A 19,856-nucleotide genomic window follows, 5' to 3' on the forward strand; every position below is an offset into this window, starting at 1 on the left:
GGGGACTAATGACATTAAGCATACACGATCTGACGATTTGTTAAACAAATATAGGACCATGCTGAAGAAATGTTACGAGTTAGGTCACAATGTCTATGTGTCTGCAATTCTGCCCAAGCATGATAGGAGGGATTACATGCTGAAAGCCTTGTGGATTAACTCAAGACTTGAAGGACTCTGCTGCAAGGCTTTTGGGAAGAAATTTCTATCAGCCTGGCCTGTACTTGTAGGTAGAATGTTTTGTAGGGACGGGATACATTTAGACAAAGGTGGTGCAAAGGTTTTGCCAGTATTATTGAGGATACCTTAAAGGTTCAGGGGATCTGATAGTTTGGGGGAACAAGAGTAATATAGATACGTGTTTATTATTATTATTAGCCATAGGGGGCAAGAAAGCCTGAGGCTTATGCTGCACCGGCCAAAAAAAAATTCCCTATTACCCTGAGAGTGAGTGAGAGAGAGAGAGAGAGAGAGAGAGAGAGAGAGAGAGAGAGAGAGAGAGAGAAGTAGAAAGGAATCACCAAGAAAGGGAAGAATGATGATATCCAGCTCAGGACCCTGGGTGTGCCAAGCCCATACTCACCAGATATGAGCCCCTGGGGATATAGTATGGGTCAAATTAACCCTTGCACATACCACAAGAGTACTTGTTTGTTATCGCACAACATAGCAGCAAGATGTTCTGAGGGCAAAAGCGTTTCAAATGAGCGGGTAGCAAATGCCAGGGAGGCAAGCTTAAATAACTTTAAGGGGTGTGTAAGGGTAGTTAACTATACGAGAACACTAAGTCTTAATTGTTTATACAGTAATGTCAAAAGTGTTGCCAATAAAATGAGTGAATTCGAACTGCTGGTTAGGACAAGTAATGCTGACATAATACAGGCTTACAGAAACGTGGTGCCACCCAGAGATAAGAGACAATGAGTTTCAGAACGGTATGTATAATGTATTTAGGAAGGACAGGGAAGATAAAAGGGACGGTGTGGTCATGCTTCTTATCAAAAGTAGCCTGAGTGCAACGAAAGCTTCCCAGATTCAGATGTTTCGCATGCCAGTTTAGAATCTGTATGGTTTGAAATAGTTGGAAGCAAAGGTATAATGAGAGTGAGAGTAATCTACAGGCTAGGTGATTGTGAAGATTATGATGAGAGCTTCTACATGCAAATGGAATGGGCAAGTAAGCGTGACTGTCTTATTATGGGTGACTTCAATTTGCCTCTAATTCACTGGAGCAAATGAGAAGGAAACTCCACATGGGGACAAAATTTTTAAATCAACTAGATGATTGTTATTTGTATCAGGGAAAAGACTACTCTAGACATCATCATCACCCATGAACCAGATGACATAATACGGCTAAAAGTACAGGAACCAGTAGCAGGAAGTGATCACAGAGTTCTGTAATTCAGTAATTGCCATTCAGTAATCCCTTGTTCCCTTAAGTAGCTTACCTGTAATTCCATTTGCTCAAATTTCTACATAATCATGAGAATTGTGTTAAGTAAACCATGAGAAGTGGTTTAATTTTAGGTATTAATTGACTTTTGGGTATAAATTAAGTTGAAATTCTTAATTGTATCCAGTTGTTTTATGATGTCATAATTCATTAGGTTAGTCAAGCAAGATTTCCCTATTATGAACCGGATCCAGTGATCTCTTTCAATATGCTTGTTGTTTGTTTGTTATTTGGTTTTTAGGAGCATTAGCAACTAAGGCCATATTACTCCGGGGATATGTGGTGGTCATTCCCTGACCTTTCCGCATCCTCCGTATGTGGTGGTCACAGGCTCAAACCCCGGTCTAATCAAGAAGTGTGTGCTGCGCACTGCTGCTCCTTCCCACCTGGCTACGGAGGCGCCTACATTTTAATTGGTTTATTATTCATACTGTTTATAAAAATACAAAACTACAATCTATAATTATATTGTACATAATATGAAAAATAATACTGTACATAATGTACTGTAAACACAAAAATACAATCTCAAAATTAATGTAAAAATTAATACAAATTAAATTTACAAAATCAATTTTTAACCTTTGCTTGTGCTGGGTTGTGGATCATCAGGGTCATGTTCTTGGGTTGAGGTAGGAGATGTTTTCTTGATGAGGAACATGCTGAGCTTTGTTTGAACAGTTTGTTTCTTTTTTTCTTCATATATCACACGATAGCAACGCACAGCATCTTGAATGATACGTTCAACCTTTGTAAATCGTTCGACATTAGGGTCCATTGCTTCGAAACTGGCGAGAGCTTTATTCAGTTGCGAAAAAGAATCTGATAAACGCTTTGCAGTGAATTTCTTTTCTGGCTCCTCTTCTTCTTTCTCTTCTTCCTCTCTCGCTTTTTCTTGTGCCACTCTCTGTGCTTCCAATTCAATCAACTCTTCATCCGAAAGTTCTTTTGTCTCACAATCTAGCAACTCCTCTACGTCTTCTATTTCACAATCTAATTTAAGATTTTTTGCAAGTTTAACTATTTTTTCTGTATTCACTTCCAGCTCCTCTCCTTTTTCAGATCCTTCAAATGTAGTATTCGCATAACATTTTAGACACTTTTTCCAAATTCCCGACATACAATTCTTTGTTACACATTCCCATGTGGTCGAAATATTCTTGATACACTGAAGAATGTTGTACTGCTTCCAAAAGTCTTGCAAAGATAAATCAGCATCAGAATCTATCGCTTTGATGGCTTGTGCGAATGTTGTTCTGAGATAGTGAGCCTTGAATGCTGAAATAGCAGCCTGATCCATAGGTTGAATAAGAGCAGTTGTGTTAGGTAGCATAAAAACCACTCTAACATCATGATGAAGGTCATCCAGATGAGGGGGGGTGGCCAGGGGCATTGTCCATAACCAATAAAATCTTGAAAGGGATACCTCTCTCCGCACAATATTCACGAGCTTGGGGAATGAAGCAGTCATGAACCAGTCTTCGAACAGTGCTTGAGTCATCCAAGCTTTAGGGTTTGAATGGTAGTAAATGGGCAGTGTATGCTTGTTGATGTGCTTAAATGTACGAGGGTTTTCTGAATGATAAATGAGAAAAGGCTTCAGCTTAAAACCCGCGGCATTTCCACCAAGCAACAAAGTTAACTGATCCATAAAAGCTTTGAATCCTGGCATTCTTTTTGCTTCTTGGTGTATGTCTGTACGATTAGGCATGCGTTTCCATTGCAAGCCGGTCTCATCTACGTTGAATGTTTGTTCCGGTAGGTAACCTTCTTCTTTGATGAAAGAGTCGAAACTATCAATGAATTTTTTGGCTCCATCTTGATCTGCACTTCCTGCTTCTCCTGTGACATGTACATTATGCAAAGCAAATCTTTTTTTAAAACGCTTAAACCACCCAGTACTAGCCTGAAAATCTTGTGCATAATCGTCTCCGGCGCGTGATTTTAAACTCTGAAACAAACTTCTAGCCTTCGCTTGCACTGTGTGAAGGCTCATGGGTGTATTTTTTTGTATTAAATCTTCCATCCACATAAACAACAATTTCTCCATTTCATGGATGGGTCCCTGTCGTTGTTTGGTTAAAATTGTAGACTTAATAGGTGCAGAACCTTTCACAGCTTCCTGAATTCTTTCGTTGTTCTTAAGTAGCGTCGATACCGTGGAATGTGATAACTTCAAGTCACGTGCTATCGTATTCACTTTCTTTCCGCCTTCATACTGCTGGATAACTTTCATTTTACACTCTAAATCAATAGTTTTCCTTGACTTCTTAGCTGGCATATATGTAGATGAAGGTATTTTCCTTTTACTAAACATTTTATGGGTACAGTATTTCAGTAGAATTTTAATTAATACACCACACGCAACAGATGCTTGAAAGCGACTGAGTGTATGTGAGAGAGGAGTCTAGGAAAGTTTATCGTCAGCAATTAATCGCTCAGTTTACCGCCGCATCAGTTTATCGCATAAACAATTTATAGCCTACAAATATCACCAGGCAATACTGAACATATAAAATTTATTTTTAACTTAAGTAGCATGTTTTAGGGGAGTGGGGGTAGGGCGTGCCGATTAGGGAGGTACTTATAATTAATTATCCCAATGTGACTGATTCTGAAGATTGCATAAACATTCATTTTGAATTTTTGCAGTGTACTATGACATACCTAATATTATAATTAGTTTAGTTTAAAATTAACCAATTGTTATATTGTTTAAATAATGGATTTTTTACTATTTTTGTGATACATGTAACTATGATTTATTATTAATTTATTATTTATTTTTTTTGTGGTCGTAAGTTGCATAGGTCGTAAGTCAACGACCAAGTGTATTTCATTTTGTTATTAGACATAAACTGACTTAGACTGTATACTATGCTATCCCAAAGTATACAGACTTTGGGATAGCATAGTATATCCCAAAGTCTGTATACAGTCCTATACAGACAATTCACTCACAACTGCCATCACAGAATTCAATTTAAAATTATATTTCATGTAACAATGTATTAATATGTGATATTACAACATTTTGAATAACTGATTTTAAAATTTAAAAACTCTACCTCTTTAGAAGAGTTGTCAACATTCTGTGACGTCGCCCTTCCTGATTCATCCTGGACAACACTCTCTCTGAAGTCTCTTATCTGAGATTTTCCAGAAGCAGATGGAGCTTTAAAAATAAATTATCCGAATGCTGCATCGTAACATAACAAACAATGGTATAACAGAACATATTATAACATAGAAACAGAAATTAAAGTCCATATCCATGCATCTTGAGAAAAATGATGGAGATAATTTCAAAGAACATTTAATGTCATTTAATTATTTTTGTGAAATGAAATAGTATCTGTTAAAAAAGCATATAAATATTCACTCACCTTCTTCCCAAGCATTGTATAAAATTTGTAAACCATTGTGATGCATTGTGTTCTGCTATTTGTCAGATAAATGATGTCAACCTCTGTTGACAACATTTATCTGGCAAAAGATGTCAAGCTTCTAAATACTGTCAATTCTTTGTAATTCTGCTACTTGTTTTACTGCAAGTAAACACCTTCGGTGTTAATTTGAAGGATGAATTTTATGCCTTATTAGCTTGTTTTGTTATTTAATAAAATTCGTCTTACTCATTAGATAATTCTGAAGAGAACAAATACATGAAAATAACTGATTTTTATAACTATTTTTTTTTCCAGGAAAATTAACTGACATTACTGCAACACTTGCTTTATTAAAAACACTACAATCTCTAATTATTTAACATATGGAATATATGAAACAGTAAAATCCTGTCATAACAATTACTATTTTAACAAAAATTTTCACCATAGCAAAAATATTTCTAAGTCCCAGCTGGCTACCTTATTAATAATGCTTTGTTAAAGTCCACCATGGCTAAAATGTATTGATTTACATATGCAAAAATTTTAGTGGTAGCCATATAAATTGCATAAACTAAATTTTCTCTCAAAACAAGTATTACAATTGAAATAACTGCCCCTATATAATAGCCTCAAATTTGTTATACACTGAAGTAAAATTATTATGCATTTTCTTGATATTAAAATAAATTAAAGAAAAAACTATTTATTTACAAATAATCATAGAAATATATCGCAGGCTATATGAATGTCTTTTCATTGTGATCAATGTTTGAAATTAAATTTCTGTAATAAGATGGAAAAAATATATCAGTAGCAAACAAATATGGCTGTGATACCATTAGGTCTTCTATAACAGATATTAGTATTTTGTTGGCCCATCAGAAGATTTAATTACCGCTTTGCACCTGGCATCGAATGTATCAGATTCTCAATATAATCACTGCTTAATTTGTGGTAGAGAGATAAATGATGGTTTCTTGCAATGTAATTTTGCTTTTTTCAACAGCAATTTCAATGGTTTTATAGAAGCAATTTCCAGTGTTTTTTGATCAGGTTCAAATCAGGACTATTTTGATCGCCATGATAGAGATCAGATATTGCAATTTTGCACGAACTTTTTACTAAAGATTAAAAAAAATAAATAAATAAAATAAAAAATTTTCATTTTCTGTTCCTTGAAAGAGGCCTCTGATGACATGCAGAAGTCACCTTTTAAAACTTTTGCAGAGTAGTCACCATTAACAGTATCATTTATAAAATGTATTCTGCCCACTACTTTGCTCATTATGCATCCCGTAACCATCTGGCCAAATAGAAACCACTCTTGATTGAATACAGTCAGGATGATAAGCTTTGTTAGTTCTACAATGAATGTAGCATTTACTATCCGATCTGTGGAGGTTAAATTTGGATTCATCAGAGAATATTACAGATTCTCATTGCTACTTCTGTATAGTTGTCCATAAGGTCTTCCTATGAGGTTGATATGCTTTCAGGCCACTTATCTTAAACTTTGTCAGACAATTGTACTCATTTACATTTACCCAAGAAGATTCCTTCCACATGGAGTTTAGGACTGTGGAACTTGCACAACAATGGAGGCATAAATGTTTCAAAACTCTGTCCTGTGCTCCTATATTTTTCTGATTCAGTTCAGTTGCAGATTTTCTTTTGATATCTCTAGTCTCATGTTTCTTTTTTATGTAATTGTGACAGTACTGGTTACAACCAAATTTTCCAGATATATGTCAACTAGAAAAGCCCTCCGTACCACGATTATATTCAGGGGATATTCATGTGTTGTTATAGTGGACCCCAGGGTTTCCCCCATCTCGTGTAGAAGCTTATGCCAAAACTGGTCATTTGAATGTAGTGTGTTGGATGTGTAAGTGTAAAGTGCGTTTAGGGTCTGTTTGTTTGTTTGTTTTGGATTTTATTGGCGTATTAGCAACTAAGGCTATAATGCGCCATCGTTTAGGGTCAAACGGCACCAGGTGTTCTCCCATCTCCGCATAGTATACATTGTCTTGTGTTACAGAACACTGTAAAGGCCAGAGATTTAAAAGTATATGGGTATTGTTTACGTGTAGTGTTGAGTACTGTTGTTCCTCTGACCATTTAGCCACCAGACCCCTGCTGAGGCCCAACATTGCCCACACTTCGCCCTGTGGAGGCAAACCAAGCACACCAGTAGTTTAAGATTAAGTTTAAGATCCAAGGAAGATTGTAAGGCATTTCTTCTCTGTTACAGTATTACCGATTGGGTTGGTGGTGAAACCAATACAAGTCACTGTTCTTTCCTTTGAAAGGTGGTAGAGTAGACTGAAAGGGATGATTTCCAAGTCTACGGGGAGACAGCCACCAGGACCTGGAGTGCATGCGAGCTCACAGTACAGCATGCCCTTGAGATGGTTAGTAGGATGGAGCACTGTATAGTCTCTAATTTTCTCCTATTGACTGCCATGGTGGCTTTTTTAAACCAGACACCCGTGGCATATGAGAGAGCTGAGATAAATATGGCTTTATAGAAGAGGGAGAGTGTACTCTTCTTTAGGCCCCAGTTCTTCCGAGTAACTCTGGCAATAAATGCTGAGTACCTCTTAATTTTTTTCTGCAGATGTACAAGATGTGGGGTGAAAGAAAAGTTCTTGTCAAAGGTAAGTCCGAGATGCTTCAGTTCTGTCACTAGTTTTATTGTGATATCCTGTATCTAGACTCAAGCGTTTAGGGCATAAGCCTCAAGCTATGGAGGAGTCTAGACTATGTATAAATATAGTGCAAACGCATCAGAAATACATAGCTATATCTGAATAAATCAGAATATTAGTAAAATGGCATCGTTTTACTAATATTCTTCACAACGAGTTGCCATGCAATATCATGGAAAATCGTTGTGAAGGTATTCACAATATGAGATATAACTTAAAACGATGCCGTTTTACTAATATTCTGATTTATTCAGATATAGCTATGTATTTCTGATGCGTTTGCACTATATTTATACATAGTCTAGACTCCTCTATAGCTTGAGGCTTATGCCCTAAACGCTTGAGTCTAAATACATGATACACCATCAGGCATCTCTCATATTGTGGAGTTATACTTCATAACTGTTTTGCCATCATTGCATCACTCGGGTACCTACCCACCCACCGAAGAAGGGCCAAAAAGCCCTGAAACGGTGCCGTCTGGGTGGTGGTATCCATCTGAGAATAAGTAACATTAGTCTTCTCCTTAGGTGAAGCGTTACTTATTCGAAGTAGTGCAATATCATGGCAACTCGTGAAGGTATTCACAATATGAGATATAACTTAAAACGATGCCGTTTTACTAATATTCTGATTTATTCAGATATAGCTATGTATTTCTGATGCGTTTGCACTATATTTATACATAGTCTAGACTCCTCCATAGCTTGAGGCTTATGCCCTAAACGCTTGAGTCTAAATACATGATACACCATCAGGCATCTCTCATATTGTGGAGTTATACTTCATAACTGTTTTGCCATCATTGCATCACTCGGGTACCTACCCACCCACCGAAGAAGGGCCAAAAAGCCCTGAAACGGTGCCGTCTGGGTGGTGGTATCCATCTGAGAATAAGTAACATTAGTCTTCTTAGGTGAAGCGTTACTTATTCGAAGTAGTGCAATATCATGGCAACTCGTTGTGAAGGTATTCACAATATGAGATGCCGTTTTACTAATATTCTGATTTATTCAGATATAGCTATGTATTTCTGATGCGTTTGCACTATATTTATACATAGATATCCTGTATCTTAATTTGCAGTGGCCTGTGTTTGTTAAGAGAACCTTTCAGGAGTATCAAGGAAGTTTTGGTTGAGGAAATTCTCAGGTGATTGAGACTGGCCCACTTCTGTAGTCTATCAATGGCCTGGTTTGCAGTAGCTTCCATTTGGGGCTCTGCTGTCCACCTGTAGCATGAGGACAAGATTGTTCGCGTATGCTTGGGTATCTGCTCCATCATGGTCTAGGCCCAGGAAGCTGTCCAGGACAAGGTCCCAAAGTAGTGGCCCCAGTACGGAGCCCTGTGGACACCCCCGATGAACAGGTGAGGTGACTTGGCAGTAGTGGGTAGTTATAGTGACCGTACTGTCAGAGAGACAGGTTTGTATGCAGTCATATAGATTGCCCAGGATATTTGCCTCCCTGAGTCTACAGAGGATGCTTGGCAACCAAAGTGAGTCGTTTGTTTGTTATTTGGTTTTTAGGAGCATTAGCAACTAAGGCCATATTGCTCCGGGATATGCGGTGGTCATTCCCTGAATGACCTTTCCGCATCCTCCGTATTTGGTGGTGACGGGCTCGAACCCCGGTCTAATCAAGAAGCGTGTGCTACGCACTGCTGCTCCTTCCCACCTGGCTACGGAGGCGCCCCAAAGTGAGTCAAACGCCCCGGCAAAGTCAAGGAATAACCAGAAAATATTTTTTGTAGCCGTTTTAGGCTGCATTTGTTATGCGTTCAAGAGCATCGACTGCAGAGCACCCCCTCCAGAAGCCAAACTGGTTTGGAGAGGAGAGGTCTGCGACAAGGTAGTGACTTTCAATTTTATTATAGAGAAGATTTTCAAAGAGTTTGCTGATTACTGAGAGAAGTGCAATTGGTCTGTATGACTCAAGGAGGTCTTGTGGCTTGGTTGGGTTTTTCAGTATGAGTCTGACGTTTGCCAATCTCCAGTTATGAGGAAAGTGGCCTGTAGAGAGACAGTGATTAAATAAATTTAAGATGAGGTCCAGGATATTTTCTACTGCCTTTTTGACAATCTCAGGTTCGAGGTAGTCCACTCCAGGCATTTTCCTGTTTTGCAATTTGGTCACTGCCAGAAGGAGTTCTGCATGAGTGAAAGGGGAATCCTGGAGAGCGGGTTGTATTTGTGGTTCTCCCCGCAGAGCTGGAACTGTTCTGGGGGAGTTAGGATCCATTTGTGGAAGAAAGGTAACATCCAAAATTCCATTTATTGATTCATGCAACGTCTTGGTGTAGGTGCCCATGGGTGTTTTGATGGCTGGTATTACCTCCCCTCTGGGTAGGCGCCTCCGTAGCCAGGTGGGAAGCAGCAGTGCATAGCACACGCTTCTTGATTAGACCGGGGTTCGAGCCCGTCACCACCAAATACGGAGGATGCGGAAAGGTCAGGGAATGACCACCACATATCCCAGAGCAATATGGCCTTAGTTGCGAATGCTCCTAAAACCAAAACAACAAACAAACCCTCTAGGTAGTTTATTGGTTGTTATTTTGTATACAACTCCCCAGAGGTCGGTATTTCCAACAGTGGAGACCAGGGTCTCCCAAGACTGTTTCTTCCTTGTTCTTATTAGAGCACTATATTCGTTCCTGACCTCACGAAATGCTGTTTTAGGGCTTCCACTTCAGCTGTCGGCCAGGAGTGGCACGCATGCTGGAAGTTCTTGCGGCATGCATTGACTTCGAGTCTGAGTCTTTGGACTTCCGGGCACCACCACGGAATGGCCCAAGTGGATGGTCTCTTTCGTCTGATCACAGCGGTTGCAGCTTCTGTAATAGGCTCTTTGATGTTGGTCCGGTGGTCGAAGGTCCGGGCAGCCTCAGTCAGCTTCTCTCTGAAAAGGTCCCAGTTGGCTGTTTTCACTGAAAATCTGTACAGGGTGAGCCTAGGACTGGAAGGTGATAACTCTGTGGTTTGAGGTGGTCCAATCTTCTCTGACCACCCAGGAGGATAGGTGGTGTGTGCAAGTGTAAAAAGTGTAAAGTATTTGATGTCTAATGGGGTTTCCCTCATCTCTGCGTTGTATGCATTGTAGATGTAACAGAGGTCGAGGTCTGTGAAAGCCAGAGATTTATAAAAAGTATATGGGCAGTATCCAGTTTGTAGTGTGATGGTATGTTGTATCTCTGACCATTTAGCCATTGGGTTCCTGGTGGGACCTACACTGCCCACACTTGCCCTGTGGAGGAGGGTCAGGGTACCCAGTAGCTTTATATTCAACATTCTGGCAGGCCCTGCCACCTAGTTTCCGGAGATTTCAGTGGCTAGGGCCTAAAAAAAAAAGTTATGCGTGTGACTTATTGTTTTAGTAATGCTATTCCAAAAGGAATAAAGGTGGATTGAATTTTGGATTTCAGCTAAATTTAGTCAGAGGGCTGACTTACATGGTTACAAAAGTTAGAGTGGAGGGGAGAGATTGAAGGCCCAGGAGTGTGACAGGTAGAAGTATGGGGACTACAGGGAAGGCATCCCCAAGTTTAACAGTGGTAAGGACCACCAAAGGGAGAATGGGGTAACAGGAGAATGAAGTGATGAGTTGTTTTGTTCCCCTGCTAGGAAGGGAAGTTAAAGAGAAAGCCAGGCAAGAGTGCTTGGCTCAGGCCACGAAAGTCGGCCACTGTTCGTCTTCAGGAGTTTCCCCCCATCTCCGCTTTGCTTTCATTGTGGGTGTGCCAGTTTGCTGGAAATGCCAGAGATTTAAAAGTGTATGGATCTTGAATTTGTGTAGTATTGTGTACCATTGTTCATCTGGTCATTTAGCCGCTGGACCCCTACTGAGGCCCAACGTTGACCCACTTTCGCCCCGTGGAGGCAGACCAGGAACCCAGTAGAGTTAGATTTACTCTGGCAGGTCCTGCCGTTTACTTTCCTGAAATTTCGGCAGCAAGGACCTTAAACAAAAAAAAAATAAATAAAATAAATAATTGTAAATACAAAAAAAAAAAAAAAAAAAAATTTGAATTTTTTGATTGTTGGGGTATCGCTTAGAATGAACAGGCCAAAACTGGGTGGAACTATACTCGGAGTGAAATTTGATTTGGTGTGTGGGGGCGTCGCTTTTTTCTACAGATAGGGTAGGGGGAGGTGGAAGACTGGGGGATAAAGGTAGCAGTATGGGGGCAATAGGGAAAGTGCCCCACACGATCAGTGGGGCATGCCCATGCCCCACCAGGTGAAAAGAGGGTCAGCAGGTGAGTGAGGAGATAGACTCCTTCCTCCCCCGTCAGGTAAGGGAATTGAAAGGAATCAAGTCAGAGTACTCGATTCATCACCAACAAGGCGTGTCGGCAGCGAGGCTGCATGGTCTAGATTGGTGTGTTCCGATCCGGTCACTGGTTCAGTCCAGGACTGTGGTCTTTCAGGCAGTTGAGTGCCACGTCCGTTACTCTAGATTCAGATGTAGAGTTCTTTGTTAGAACTGCGTAGTCACATTTTGTGAGGGCGTTTCAGCTTCCATGGCCCGTGGGCTTAATTCTGATCTCCATCCTTATTCTTGTCATAATATAGTGTTGCTTTGTTACTCCTCTGAAGTTTTCTTTCATGTTATCCAGTTTCTATCTCTGAGTCTTCATTCGCGTTTTGATTGGATTGCAGGTTCATTTGTTGAGCTTGTATGGTTCGACGCCTAGCGAATAATTCCTGGGCATAATCAGTGAAGGCTGTGTATGATTATTTGTCATCCAGGATATATTGTTCCTGGTCTTTGGGGGAATGTTTCGATTTTATCACCAGCTGAAAGCGGAGGTCGTCATATTGGTGGCAGTCAAATATCAGGTGAGCCCACGTTTCTTGTTCGCCGCAGGTGCAGTTTGGATTGTCTGCTATTCCCAGTGCAGTTAGTTTGGCATTTAGGGTACCATGTCCTGTGAGCAGGCAAGTTGCAAATAGACCCAGTGCATACCAAGTTGGCAGCTTTGGCTGGAATCTGTCCACATTGGGGAAAAACTTCTTGGTTATCCAGCCTTTTGTAGAGGTGTCCCACTGTGTTTGCCATGCCTGCAGCAAGTGGGCCTGAAGCCTTCTTTTTTCTGCCACACAGTTATTTCCTGGGTTTGCATCAAAGTCCTGGTGCGTGCCAGGGTTACCCTTACTAAGCTCGTAGAGTATGTCTCTCCTAACCACCTCGAGGTCTACAGGGAGGGTTCCAGCAATGATTTGTAGGGCATGAGTGCTCACCGTGCTGCAGGTGCAGGTGGCAGTGAGGAGCATTATTCTGTGTATAGAATCTAGGATTCGTAGGTTGACAGCAGTGCCAGCCTTTTTGTACCATGCACCCACTGCGTAGGTTACAACTGGTAGAAATGCTGCTTTATAACAGAGCATCACTGTTTGTTGTTTTAGTCCCCAGTCTCGCCGGGCAATCCTGTTTATCATGGCGGTGCAGCTCCATATTTTTCTTCTGAGACAATTGAGGTGAGGTTTGAATGATAAGTGGGTATCCAGTATGACTCCCAAGTATTTAAGTTCTGTGCTTAGCCATATGGTTGTGGTGCCAATCTTTATTTGGGGTGGTCTGCGGGTATCCGGTTCACCCTTTAAGAGTATAGAATTTGTTTTTGTTGGTGAAACTTGGAGTACGTGCAGTCTAGCCCAGTCCTGGAAGATTTGCAGGGCGCGATTTGTCAGTGTTTCTAGTTGGGCTCTAGAATTAGTGTCTATTGTCAGGACGAGGTCATCCAAAAAAGCCTGCGAGCAGACCCCTTCCAGATCTTTGTGTAGAAATTCATCCATCAGGAGATTCCACAACATTGGTCCTAGGACTGATCCCTGTGGGCAGCCTCTGAAGATTTTCCTTCTTATTTCTTTGTAGGGAGTGTTGACCTTTATTTCTCTGTCAGTGAGGTAGCTCTGGAGAACACTGAACAGGTTGCCAGGCACCCATGCCTGCTAGAGCCGACCCAGGACGCTCGGCCACCATAAGGTGTCAAATGCTCCGGCAAAGTCAATGGAGATGGCTAGGAAGTATTTTTTCTCCGTTTCTTGTGCTTGAGTAATTAAGCTTTGGAGGGCGTCAACTGTAGATCGACCTGAATTAAACCCATACTAGTTTGGTGGTAGGTTTGCCAGTTGGTAATGATGGTTTATTCTTGATAGTAATAATGGTTCAAAGAGTTTGCTAATGATGGTAAGGAAAGCTATTGGTCTATAGGAGGATGGCTGTTTTGGTGGTTTTGTTGAATTTTTAATTATTAGTTTGTTTTACAATCAATAGCAGTTTTACAATCATGCGGGTATGATCCCACTGTCAAACACAGGTTGAAGAGTTGGAGCAGTAGGCCTGGTTCTGTTTCAGCGAAATTTGATGATTTCCGGCTCCAGGAGGTCTGGGCCAGGACATTTCTTTGCTGTTATGCATGAGGCAGGATGAGTTCATCTTTGGTGAATTGCGGTTCTTCATTCTCAGTTCCGTAATTGTCATTGCTTATGCAGGTCTGGATTTGTTTCTCCATTTGTGGTTTTACATGGGGATGGAAGGTAGCATCTAAGATGTTGTCTGATGCTTCCCACAAGCAAGTTTCTTCTCTTTGGGGTGTGACTACGGTTGTAAGTACTTCCCCTCTGTGGAGTTTGTTCATGACCACGTTGTACACAACACCCCAGGGATCAGCGTTTCCCGTATTTGTCACTAGCCTCTCCCAGGATTCTTTTGTTTTTCCGTATAAGGGCAGTATAAGAGTTTCGTACTTCTCTGTATAGATATCTGAGTGCTTCTGCCTCCTGCGCAGGCCATGACTGTCTAGCCCTTTGGAAGTTTGTCCTTTTGTTCTGTACTTCCTTGCGGAGTTGTTGTAATTCATGGCTCCACCATGGCACAGCCCCTGGTTTTGGCTGTTTTTCTTTTGATCGAGATGTTGGCAGCCTTTGTAACAATTCCTGTGATGGTCCTTTGTAGGTCATCAAGGTTTCTGGCAGTGGTCAGTTCTTGTATTCTTCTATTCTTGTTCGCTGTCAGAGTTTCTTGGAATAGGTCCCAGTTTGCCATTTGCAGTGCATAATGGTGGAGAATTCTTTCTACAGGTGGTTGTTGATGCAAGTTCCTGTTGAGTTGATAGGTCAGGACCCTATGGTCAGATGTAGGCCAGGCATCCTGGACCGTCCAATCAGTGATGTTGCCTGCTATATTTCGGGTGGCAAGGGAGACATCGATTGTTGCCTCAAATCGAAGGTTACAGAACGTTGGCGGGCTGGTTGGTCTGTTGAGGATGGCGAAGGAAGAGCTCGCATTAAATTCCTCCAATAGCTGCCCATTCCTGGTACCTTGCTTGTTGGGAGTGCGGCTGTACCAGGCTGGGGATCTACAATTTGCATTAGCCCCAATGATTTTTTCTTCTCGTAGTAGGCTGGTGGCATGTTCCAGGTATCTAGTAGCTCTGGTGATGTCCTCACCAGGTCTGCACTATAGGGAAATGACGTAAAAGGTGCCAAGTGCAGTAATGACTTGGGCACAAGCCACCCAGGCCTTGCACAGGTGGGATGTTTTGGTTGCTGTAATGTCCAGATTTCTAACTAGGATTGCAGCCCATGGAGTGATTTCTTCTGCCTGTATTAATTTATAGTTGACTGTATACCCTCTGACGAGTTTGGAGTGGGTGTATGGTTCCTGCAGGATGATGAGGTCTGCGTTAATTTCATCAGTCTTCAGCCTAACCTGATTGGTTATGGCCTTTGCCCTCTGCACATTTAGTTGGATCACATCTGGTGAGTATGGGCTTGGCACACCCAGGGTCCTGAGCTGGATATCATCATTCTTCTCTTTCTTGTTGATTCCTTTCTACTCTCTCTCTCTCTCTCTCAGGGTAACTCGGGAATTTTTTTTTGTTTTTGCTGGTGCAGCATAAGCCTCAGGCTTCCTTGCACCATATGGCTAATAATAATAATAATAATAATAATAACTGTTGTAGTATTATAAGGTTTAAGGTGTACTGCCATAATCAATTCTGGATTGGTTTAAGCTCTTGATTTTTATATAGATGGGGCAGTGGTTGTCTCTAAGTGAGTGTGCTGCATCCATTTTTTGGCTTTTGCCGTTAGCGCATTTTGGTTCTTTGTCTTTTTTTGGGCAGTTGTTGTAGTCGTGGCCTTTGTTGGCACAGTGGCCACAAGTCGGGGCGGTTTGGCTGCAAGTGTGGGTTGTGTGGCCAAACTTGCAGCACCTGTAGCATTTGGGAACCACTATGTGTTCATGGAATCTGTGGCTTTCCAGTTGACAAATATCCGTGTTTGGTTCACAAGGACTTGCCATGCTACTGGATTGAGTTCCACAACCCAATTCTTGGAGTTGCCTGTCATGGGTTTGATAGCATACTAGGCGTAATTAGGTTCTTCCTCTTGGTTTCTGGTAGGAACCTCTGTAGGTTTATGACATATATTTCGGTGGTTAGTTCCTCTGGGGTTATATTGGCATCTAAGCCACAGATTATAATTAAGGGCCCTTTCCTTTTCGGTGCCTCCGCTTTTAGCCCTAAATTTGTAATTTTAGGTTTTGTCATTATTTGGCTAGCTTCCTATTTAGTTTTGGTCTCTATAACGATTTCTGGGTTTCTTGTTTTCCTAATTGTTTTAATTTGTGTTGATTTCAGGTCATCGGATAATTCTTTTATGATGTGGGTTTTTATGCTGGAGGTGGTGTCGTCTGTCAGTACGACAATGTTAGGGGTAGGGAGCAGAGTTTTCCCTTTGGCTGGTTGGCTGGCCTTTGGTTTGTGTGTTTTCTGTCATGTGTGATGGTTTCCTCAGCATTTCTGCATATGTGCGTGCATGCTGTAGCATTTTGTTTGTGCCACATTCCATATATCCTTGGAGCTTAGACATCACTCTCTCTCACTTTCTAAGTAGGTATCGTTCAAGAGCTTCCAGTTTGTGAAAGATTGTTACAATCTGGGACCGAAGTCCAGTGGATACTCTGTTTGGGTGGTCTTTGAATAGTTTCCAGTGCCATTTTATGGTACAGCGTTTTTTTCTGGAGTGTGCCCTCTGGCAAGGTGGGGGGGGGTCCAGCAGTTTTTCTTGTCTTCTCCTCGCTGGGATCCTTTTGAAATGCAGTGATATCCAGCATATAATGATATCCTTGCCTCCGTCTGGTAACAAGTTTCCCTCTCCAAACTAGGACCCATCTTGTTATGGTTTTTCCATTTTGTTTGGGGGACTCTGATCAGGTGTTCCTCCACTTCCTATGTTTGGTCGATAATGACGGGATTGTCACTCTGACTTTGGGTCGGGGAATCCTTGTTTTTATCTGATTTCCCCTCCATTTCCATGCAATCCGGATAACCGGGACAGTTCGGATTATCAGGCGTGAGTACTGTGTGCTGGAAGATTATTTAGAATGATGGTGAATGATGCCCACCACAAGTCCGTGGCTAAATTAGGAGGCTCATGGTGAGCTCTGCAAGTTTTGTGGGTTTCCCTCTGTCACTTTAGTGGGAGGGGGTGGAGGAAACAGTCAAATATAAAAATTCCCCTAGGAGAAAGGGGTTACTTTCTTGGGGGGAGGGGGTTGATAGTGACGAAAACAGTGGTGACATCAGAAATGCTGTAGGTTGAATAAGGAAGAAGATGGCTCCTCACTGTGGACAGTTAATGGTAGGGGGGAACACAAAAGTTATTATTTTGGTAAAAATTACCCTGAATTCAAGCCGAAAAGGTTGGGACATGATCACTGCCCAAAGTTACAATCACTGTGGTACCTCTCCAGTCAAGTTGCCCGGTAGAAGGCGACTGCAAAATATCGATTGCCTCTCTATATTCCAAGTGTCAGCCACATGGTGACCATGCGGTCTGACACAAAGGAAACAAATAAAGGCACTTCTAGCAAGCTAAAAACCTAGAAAAATGCAGAAAGTTTCTCACCATGAGGGTCCACTGAAGTTGTAGAATCACTGAGAACATTATTTCCATAAATCACTGAGAACACTTTTGATTTGAAGAAAAACACTTAAGACACATATATTCAACTAAAAACCAGGAGCGGTAAAACAATGTGGCAGAATGAAAGGTAGCCACATTAGCGATCTCCCTGTGCGTAAGTGTAAAGTGTGTTTGGTGTCAAGCGGCACCAAGGGTTTCCCCCATCTCCACATTGCTTGCATTGTGATGGGTGTGCCAGTTTCCTGAAAATGCCAGAGATTTAAAAGTGTGTGGATATTGTACATGTGTGGTGTTGTATACCGTTGTTCATCTGGTTGTTTAGCTGCTGGATCCCTATTGAGGCCAAACGTTGCCACACTTTCGTCCCGTGGAGGCAGACCAGGAAACCCAGTAGATTTAGTTGTACTCTGGCAGGTCCTGCCACCTAATTTCCTGAGATTTCAGTGGCTAGGACCTAAAAAAAAAAAAATTATTTTTTATGCGCTTGCACAGCAGGGAGGCACTAGGAATGAGATGCCGAAAGTAGTGTGTGAAGGTGATTTTAGATTATTTAATTTAGATTGTGTGGGGCATTCACTTGCGTGCAGGTAGAGTGGGGGGAGACTGAAGCCTGGGGGAGGAAGGCAAAGACATGGAGCCAATAAGGAAGGCAGCTCCAGTTTACAGTGGGGCATGCCCATGCCCCATTCTTACTCTCTGGTGGGGCATGGGCATGACCATGCCCCACCAGAGAGTAAGAATGGGGGTGGTGGGGGAGATGGCAGAACTGTCACCTCCCCTACCTGCCAGGAAGGGGTGGAAAAGTTGAGTCAGGCGAGGGAGCTGGCTCAGGTCGCCAATAGGGCACTGTGTGCAGAGACTGCGATTTGTCCATGTGGCATTTGGATTGATTTGGATGACCAGTAGGATTGATTCTCTTCCAGGATTTAAGTCCTCTTCTGTGATGTCCATGTGAGCCAAGTTTTGCCGCCTATTTGGAGGTCGCTCATTGGAGCTGGGTCTCATCCTGTTAAATCAGATTTTAGCTTGTTTGTTTGTTTGTTTTTTGGTTTTTAGGAGCATTAGCAACTAAAGCCATATTGCTCCGGGATATGCGGTGGTCATTCCCTGATCTTTCCGCATCCTCCGTATTTGGTGGTGACGGGCTCGAACCCCGGTCTAATCAAGAAGCGTGTGCTACGCACTGCTGCTCCTTCCCACCTGGCTATGGAGGCACCGCAGATTTTAGCATCCATGGGATAATGTGTAGAGGACTGCTCGTTGCTTTTGGTGTATACTCCGTCTGTAGGTCAGGATTGAGTATTCAAGAACCAAGTCCAGGTCCATTTCATGCTGGAAATATAGGATCAATAAATCCAGGTCCATACAGTGCAGTCGATGCAAAGTCATTTGTTGAGTAATTGCTCGTGGGACCCATGTCCCGTCCACGGATATTTGGAAGAGTAGGATTTATTCGCCACTGGGGCGAATTCTGTTGTTGTTTGGGAGAATGGAGCTGTCAACCAGGATGCAAGTCCGAGTCATATACTGTGCATGGAGGCTATGCTTGCTCTTTTGTTTGGAGGTTTCACTTGGGAGCCATGTCCCGTCCATGAGTCAATTTGTGATGGAAAGGAATTGAGTGTGGTTGATGTGAGTTCCAGTTCCGCCATGATGTCCAGCGTTATCCATTGGGGTAGAATTGGGAGGTTCTCCCCCATACTCTTCCTGTGACACATGTTCCATTGGTTATAATTGGTGATGAGTTGGGATATTTTATGGTCCTAACCCAGTAGTCAGGTATTGATGGAATTATAAGTTTCCACTTGATCATGGAGCTTTCAGGTTCGGGGTGCGTGGAGTACTACATTTATCCTTGTTGTTCCTGGTTTGTAGGCAGTGGAAGGGTTAGTTATCTAGCATATATGCTATGAGCAAATTCAGTTAAGGCTTTTAACTGAATTTTTTTTAGGGTTGCAATGCACTTTTTAGGGTTGGTCTTTAGGGTTGCAATGCACTTGCATGTAAGTGTAGTGATATGGTGTGTTATGTTGTCTGCCGGTACCTGGCTCTTAGCAGATGGGAAGTAGCAACACTTGATCACCAGGTCCCACCCACACCACGTGGAGGCTGCCAGGATCTACTATCACCTGCTGATAGTAACCCAAGGCAAACGACTGGGGAGAGTCCAAATAAGGATGAAATGAGAGTGGTTAATTATACATATTAATAATTCTTAATGAAAAGGGAGCTGGAGAGGTAGGAAAGAATAGAAGAGAGGAGGATCAAACAGAGGAGGGACCCTCCAATAGTTAGAAGTGATTTCTCATGCCATGGGAAATAATCCCACGGAGGATCCCATCCTAGAAGCTAGGATCAACAAGATT

At 42.0% G+C, this 19,856-nt stretch overlaps 1 protein-coding gene across 3 annotated transcripts in view; it reads right to left on the minus strand.

Moving 5' to 3' along the window:
* The window catches only part of aPKC (protein kinase C iota type), a 424,352-nt gene that overhangs the window by 230,689 nt on the left and 173,807 nt on the right, over positions 1-19,856 (minus strand). For all 3 annotated transcript variants that reach the window (XM_090389406.1, XM_090389407.1, XM_090389405.1), the window contains one exon: positions 4,525-4,631. In XM_090389406.1, the coding sequence (XP_090245532.1) occupies positions 4,525-4,631 (107 nt within the window). The remainder of the gene's footprint in view (positions 1-4,524; positions 4,632-19,856) is intronic.

This window comes from Mastigoproctus giganteus, unplaced genomic scaffold (assembly GCF_048544385.1).
Source record: "Mastigoproctus giganteus isolate SK-2022 unplaced genomic scaffold, ASM4854438v1 scaffold_16, whole genome shotgun sequence".
Classification (NCBI taxonomy): Eukaryota; Metazoa; Arthropoda; class Arachnida; order Uropygi; family Thelyphonidae; genus Mastigoproctus; species Mastigoproctus giganteus.